Source organism: Labeo rohita, chromosome 24 (assembly GCF_022985175.1).
Source record: "Labeo rohita strain BAU-BD-2019 chromosome 24, IGBB_LRoh.1.0, whole genome shotgun sequence".
NCBI classification, from domain to species: Eukaryota; Metazoa; Chordata; class Actinopteri; order Cypriniformes; family Cyprinidae; genus Labeo; species Labeo rohita.
In genome coordinates, this window is record NC_066892.1 from 20,859,149 (window position 1) to 20,866,960 (window position 7,812).

Genomic DNA, 7,812 nt, shown 5'->3' on the forward strand with positions numbered 1-7,812 from the left:
AGAATTTTAAAGGGGTCATCGGATGCCCATTTTCCACAAGTTGATATGATTCTTTAGAGTCTTGATAAAAAGTCAATATCATACTTTGGTTAAAATTTCTCAATGGTAGTGTAAAACAACACCTTTTTACCCTGTCAAAATGAGCCCTGCAGAAATTAACCTATTCTGTTGGATGTTCCTTTAAATGCCCCTCTCTTCTGTGGGGTGACAGGCCTGCTCCGCTTACTTTTGCCACGAAACTTGCTAACTAGCGTGTTACTATGAAAGGCAATTGCAAAGATTCATAAAAACCCCTTATACTCACTTCTGCTATAAGTGAAGCTGGATCAGGAATAATTTGCGTGAACACAGACTCATTTATGTAGATCGGGAGGCGGATTCCACTGCATCTTCAGCGGCTCAGATGTTGGGAGTAAATGACGACCACTATGTTTATTATTACATCCAACAACAAAACACCTCAATCGCTTAGGAGCCATTCTTGTTTACGTTCCTGCTCCTGGATCGAAACAATTGTGATTGGACTGTTACAGCTCATTTGGAGGGGGGGTTGGGGGCTAAGGTAAAATGCCAGTGTCAATCAATAAATCCTGGGAGCGGCCTCTGTCGGTGGGACATCACACAGACAAAAAGCTGAGAAGAGCTTGATTTGAAAATAGGGAAGTTATTTTTACAGATTAATTAAAAACCACTGGGTGGATTTTTGTCATTATAAGGTATGTGTACACAACACTGCCAACACACATTTATGTTCAAACAAGATGTAAAAGCAAACTTCACATTTAACCATACATTTCTACAAGTTATCAGGCAAACGTATCAGAGCACATGTTCATGTTCATGAGTAGCAGTCAACTTTGCCTTGCAAATGGGCTAGATCTGACGGTTGCAGTCGGCACATAACCTAGGATCGCTGTGGTTAAAATTATTAATATTTACAGAAGTAACTTCAGCACATATGAACTTATGCACGTTTGTTTTCTTAATTTCATAATTCCTTCATTTTAGTTAGCAAGTTGTATTATTCTGTTCCCATTATTTAACTAAAATAAGAAACAAACAAATAAAATGTGGCCATGATTTAGCTACAACAGTAGAACTAAAAAGTGCACACACAATATAAATAGATTATCAGCTTCAAGTATAATTGAAGATAAATTGTTGACAACTTTTGTTAATTTAATTTAAATGTAAATTACTGATGATTTTAAAAGGAGTGCTACAGTATAAAAAGTAATATAAATTATAAATATAATTTAAAAAAACACTACAAAAACACGGCTTAACACTGCTTTTCTCCCATAATTTACAAAGGTTTACATAAAGTTATGGGGCAGTTTTACTTATTACAGATTTGTATATAGCTCAGTGTTTGTATTCCCTGTTCAATTTGATGCAAAAGTTGGAATACAGAAACTTATTATTATTATTACTAAGTTGGCTTGAGAAAATTATTAATAAATTATTATTACTGCAATATTTTTATTCTTTTGCCAAAAGAATTGAATTTTGCAAGAATTGATTTGCCTTGTACAGATAAAACAGTGCAAAATTTTTAAAAAAGTACAACGCAGCATAAAATAAACCAAAACACTGGGTCTCTATTGGACCATTTCTTTGTCTCCCTTACTGACGGACCAGGTCTCATGAAACAAAACAACACTGTATATTATAATACAGCCTATAAACTGCATATGCCACTGTATATGTGGTGTGTCATCCACGCCAATTGCAAAAAACAACTGTAAGAAATTATTTAGATTTTGTTCCCTAAAAGAAACCGAATGCATGTTGCGTTCATTTAAAAAATAAATAAATAAATAAGTTTGTTCGCAAAGATCCTGTAGTCCCTATGGTAATATTGTTTTCTGAAGACAGACAAACATAAATAGTGATGAAAGTCAAAATATTTAATGTAGATTTTACCCACCTGTAATTTGGCTTCAAATCTCAGGTGAAAATTGTCTATATGATCCTAATTGTCATAGTCACAACCAAACATTACGATATCAAATCCCAGCTGATACCTCGCTTAAACAAGTTCATTACATGACCTTTCTAACTTAACCTTTAATTAATTAGCTAGTCACTCCAGTTAATGGTAAAAAGCTAAATGCAGAATCATCTTTATTGAAATAAATATTGTTCATGTTATTGACTATCAGTTAATGAAAATAAATGACTTTCTAAAGACTTTCATACAGTGTTATCCATTTGGACTTCAAGGCCTAACCAACACTTTTCTGACAAATCTACGTTTCACATTAGCTACAGATGTGTTGCACTGATGCCTGCCAACACTGCAGAGTGTGCAGCAGATGTCAGTAGGTTAACCATTAGTTTAGAATGAAATTAACCCATGTGAATATTTTTCCACTCAAATCAGGCCATGTTTACATTTCAGCAAATAGAGACCACACCCAGGTGAGTGAGAAAGTAAAGACAGAGTGACATGAACAGTCCAACAATGACACGCTACGTGACACTCTCACTGGCTGTGAAGTTTCACGTTCCATTTACTGTGGTGGTCTAGCAGTGAAGAAAGGAAATGCTTTATGTGCTTTCGTGTTTTGCTGTAACCTTTTGACATGATAGGAAGGGACAAAGATGGCGTGAAGCTGCAGGCCTCCCATAGTGCAGAACTGTCTGTGTCGATTAGTATATGGCCGCTTTGCACCCCCAACGTGAGCTGAATGTCATGTGACCTGATTGAGTGCGTATGTGTTTACATCACATAAACAGAGGCTGTAGGTCATTCAACTGTTAGTCTGTCTGGTTGAAACATTAGGACACTCGGTATAATATTACATCAAGATGCGGCTAGTGCGACGCTGGCCCTATCTGGATGAGGAGTGGATCTTTGGCTGCCAGATATCGCCTACATCCTCCTCCACACTCCCACTCTCTCCTCTTCTCACTCGTTTTGCTACATTCACACTGCAGCTAAAACCAGATGTCACTCCTCTTTTGAGTGCTATTCCTGTTCTGTACACACATAGTTTACGTACATGTCAGAAACATGGTGTACATAGTACTGGTCTAACATTCTAGGAGCATAACTAACTAGTGTTATGTCCACCAGTCTCTGTGAGTCCTTCTCAATCTGGCCAGCATTTTTTTTTTTTGTTTCTGTTGCTTTCTTTCTCTAGCCTGCAGTCGGTCAGCTCTGGCTCTGGGTTTTGATGGCGCTTAACAGCTCGCTGCCGTGAGGACTGAGTGTTACGTAATAGAGCAAAGCATCAGACCAAGCTGGAAGCTTTCAGCACAACATCCCTCCCTCTTTGCGTCTGTAACATCAGCATGCTACACGGACAAACAGCACATCAATACACAGCCAGAGATGCTATATGCACCACAGCAGATTCCAAAGGCATTCTAGCATTACACAATCGCCTTGAACGCAAAGACGAAAATGTATACAAGATAAACAATTTTTGACATGAATAAAATTAATTGAAGAATAAATAAATACAAACATTCGGTTACTAATGAACTGTGAAACATGACAGATTTGGCCTGACAGTGTTTTAATAAACAGATTTTTCACACAATGTCATTGAATGTTTAAAGCAGTCACACAAAATTCAATACTACATGGGATCTTTGGCCAAAAAAAAAAAAAAAAAAAAAAAAAAAAGCTCTTCAGTAAGGCCCAAATAACATGACTAACTTGCAGCTTGAATCCATCTGGAATTTCAACATCACTAACAATAAGATTCTTGGAATACACACTGACACAATGAATATAACTATGCATTTCATTTTAAATGTAAAATAAGAAGTGTCTTCATTTTATTAAAATGTCTTATCCAATGTAACCTAAATATCCTTTCTCTATTATTTAGAAAATACTTAACGCAACCTGTCATTAGATCCTTCTGCTTTTGAAACCAAAGCTACAATTTATAATGCATTTTAGGTCTACTGGCTGGTGTTATCAAAAATGGCCATATCTGTTTACTTTAAAAGGGAAGTGGTGTTCAAAAGTGATATTTCATCACTCTATGTTTAAATCATTGCAAGAACAGCTTCCTGTCTTCCACATACGAGCAGAAGTGGCACAATTGTGTGATGCAAAATGCTATAAAGATGCTATGTTGCTTCTACTGTGACATTTTAACATTACCCTCTTAAAACCCACACGTATGGTCAAAATTTAGATATACTTTTTGCTGCTGGAGTAGGTGTTCAAAGGAACCTAGCACAATTATGACAGACTCAATGGGCTATTTTAATAATTATTTTAAATAAAGGAACCTCTCAAGCAAACAAGAAACTATAGAGCAGCTTAAGTAAACTAACTAAAAATAAGTAAGAAACAAAGCTAACTTTTCCTGCTTTTAATTACAGAATGTTACTGTTAGCAAAAACAGACCATCCCTTGAGTAGTCTTATGACAAGAGAGTAGCTCCTTAACCTCAATAAAACCCTGTGCCAATATGCATTTAAAAGTGATGCATGCACAAATGCATGCTCTCAGGGGTGTTTTACCATGAATTCAACTCAACCATTTTATACATCAGTTGTTATGAATCACAAAAACATCCATATCCATCCAAGATATGACTCTCAGAGCTGGCATAGACTTTCAACGGTTGTACACCCAATGAATCATCAGTGGAATCAGAAGCCAGACCAGCTGGCTGAACAAAACTGCAGCCCACACTGCAGACTGTTGCTCACTGCCTAAAGATATGCAACATACTAATGCACTGTAAAAAAAGGAGATTCAATATACTAATGCAAAACATCCACATAAACAAAATGATGCATGTACTAATGCAAAGCACCTTTGCAAGGTGAACTGACACAATGCTCTAATATAAACAAATGCAATAATACCAAAGTAAAAGGATGCAATGTGTAAATGCAATACAATAATATACACAAATACACTACTATAAACAAATTCAAAGTACCACCAAAAAGCAATGCACTAAACTAGTCATTCTCGCTTCCAGTCCTGGGGTACCACTGCTCTGCACATTTTGTATGTTGTCCTTATTTACCACACCTGATTCAGATCATCAGCTCATTAGGAGGGAGATTCATGAACTGAACTGAATGTGTCAGATAAGAAAGACATACAAAATGTGCAGAGCAGTGGTACCCCAGGACTGGAATTGAGAACCCCTGCACTAAACTAAACAGACACAAGGTAGTCATACAAAGTATCAGTGTAAACAGATGCAATATACTACTATAAACAGATGCAGTATAAAAAGTTAAAATGCACTGATGTAAAGCAACACTGTAAACAGATGTTATGTACTAATACAAAATACCAAAGTTATTAAATTCAATGCATTAATGTAAGCAGATGCTAATATAGATCCATTACACTAATGCAATGTTCCACTGTAAAAGGATGCAATTGACAAATGTAAGAAGATAAAATGAACAGATGCAATGGACAAATGTAAACAGATGCAACAGACAAATGTAAACACGCAATGGACAACTGTACACAGATGTAGTGTAATGCAGTAATAAAAATTATTATTATTATTATGTACTGTAAGATTGCGAGGTCCAATGTACTGATACAAAGCAAAACATGTATTAACACAATATATTCAGCACCAAAGTAAACAAATAGATGCACTATGCTAATACAAATTAAAAATGTAAAGAGGCAGTAAAATAAACAGATGCAATATACGACTGCAAAGTATCAGTGTAAACAATGTACTAATGCAGTGCTGCATGAGCAAAGCAAGCAGTTTCTTACCTCCTCTAACACACTGACTGTATTCCTGCAGCTCTGCAGGCGGGTGGTGAAGCTGGATGTAGTGGGAGAGTTGTAATCCTCTGTTGTTTCCGACAGAAACTCCGACACCGATATTTGATCTGGCATCCTAAAGCGTGGGTTCGTCCAGTGAATAGATAGAAATGTGTGTTCAGGCGACCAAAAACATTAAAGAGAGAAAAACAAATTAACTTCCGAGGCCGTAGAGATGTTGAGCTAACGGTGCGCGAGATGCCTGCTGCAGCAGCACGCGCAAAACAAACTACTAGCACGCGCTAAGCGATTCTGCCTCCAGAACTCAACTCAACGACCTGTTCTTTTTGGGTTCAGTCGTTCTCCCGGGGACTGGGATAGCAAGCTGATTCACCCCTCACCCTTCGAACGTGAAGCTTAGAGTTGACCCGAGTTGTTTAGTTGCGATTCCAGCAGCACACGCCGTGAAATGATGCCCACATAACGTTCCCCCCGCCTGATGTTTACGACCAACACTCTGCTAGTGTCTTAGCGAATGATATTCCCGTACATGGATGTCTGTGCATGCATTCATACTCGGCTGTTTGTCAATCGCCTATTCGCTCCCTCCACTCAGACCGTGTGAAATGCGCAACGCGGAGTGTGACATCCGCGCGCACACACACTCGCGCGCTCTGCTCTACATTCATCCACCCACCCCTCTGCGCATGCCTCTACTCTCACTAAACCCACTCAAATTGGCTCCGTGGGCAGCAGTCCAGTGGTTGGTATCGTGTATCTTTGAAATTTATTAAAATATAGGCCTGTGCTTCTGGCCTAGCTATACTTCTGTGGACAAAACAATATGTCCAGAGAAGCTAGCTACAATATGACCTTTTTATACATCGTCAAAAGTGTCTGTAGATTATGTCTAAATAATGAAATCCACGCTGTAAAAAGAGTGTGTCGTCTTACATCAATCATCGTGCATACCCAATTACAATCTGTTAACAGAGTAAAATTAAATAAGGTCAAAGTTTAGTCAAAGACCAATCACCACAATGGTGACTTAAAATAAACCCTACTTTTTACGTTATTTTACAACAATGCAGTATGACATGGTTGTTCGTTGTACAGTATGACAGTAAACTGTCTGCACTGATTTCACTATAAACCTCTTTACTGAAAGTAACGACTAATACTGTAGATAATGAAATTTCTACAGCGTTGGAGTGTATTAATAAAGTATCAATGTGAGCTTGAGTTTTGTGTATGTTTACATGTTAAGTGTCCAGTATTGTTAACGTAACAACTGCGACTTCTACAGGTTAAATGGTGAATTGCATGTAAAATTGACTGGATGCATCGTATTTCTGACACATTGCTCTGGAAAACTGAACAGATACCACACAGTTACAGACAGTGACCTTTTTTATCAGTGTATTTAGTTTTCAGTCATGTGGTCACTAATAAATCTAAAAAAAAAAAACAGAACTCCTTACCGGTTCCATATAGGTTCTTTAGAAGAAAAACTAAGACGAGAGGACGATGATCTCATGACTTCAGCTTGTAGCTTTAATGGGAGAAAATACAGATCATAAGTTCTTTCTTTACAGATCTGTCTTTACTGACATTTAAAATGAAAATTTGTTATCAGAAGCAGCACATTTTCTTGATGTTGTCCTAAATTTATGCACTGTAAATTTACAGTGTACACCTTTATTAATTTCATTATAATAATAATAAATAGACTTAAACCCACACAATTATATTTTTCATCATTTGCTTATGCTTGTCTGCGCAATTATATACATATATGAGGCACTGCTTTATAATATTAAATCTCATTAAAGCACTTTTCATACAAGCAATATCTAAAAGATCTTTGCAAAAACAATATGAAAAGTAAAATAAATATATGTAACCACAGCAGAAAAAAATACATGCCATAGTACTCACCAAGATTAATACAACACACGCTTGTAAAGTAAATACTTTCCAATATTGTGCTTTTCATATTAGTCACGCTGCCATCCTCTGTTTAGTGAATTTAGTGGGTGTTCGGATACTATCTGACTGTGGATCCCTTCCCTACTCGGAGAGGAAGGGAG

The 7,812-nt window shown here is 37.0% G+C and overlaps 1 protein-coding gene across 7 annotated transcripts in view; it reads right to left on the reverse strand.

Annotated features, from left to right (window-relative positions):
• The window catches only part of asap1b (ArfGAP with SH3 domain, ankyrin repeat and PH domain 1b), a 76,768-nt gene extending 68,956 nt beyond the window's left edge, over positions 1 to 7,812 (reverse strand). For 5 of the 7 annotated variants that reach the window (XM_051098060.1, XM_051098054.1, XM_051098058.1 and 2 more), the window contains exons 1-3: positions 7,661 to 7,810; positions 7,204 to 7,274; positions 5,732 to 5,858 (exon numbers count right to left, since the gene is read on the reverse strand). In XM_051098060.1, the coding sequence (XP_050954017.1) occupies positions 5,732 to 5,858; positions 7,204 to 7,259 (183 nt within the window). In that variant the 5' untranslated portion in view covers positions 7,260 to 7,274; positions 7,661 to 7,810. Of the gene's footprint in view, positions 1 to 5,731; positions 5,859 to 6,060; positions 6,416 to 7,203; positions 7,275 to 7,660 lie in introns of those variants that run through there. The other 2 variants (XM_051098053.1, XM_051098055.1) reach the window with 2 other exon arrangements.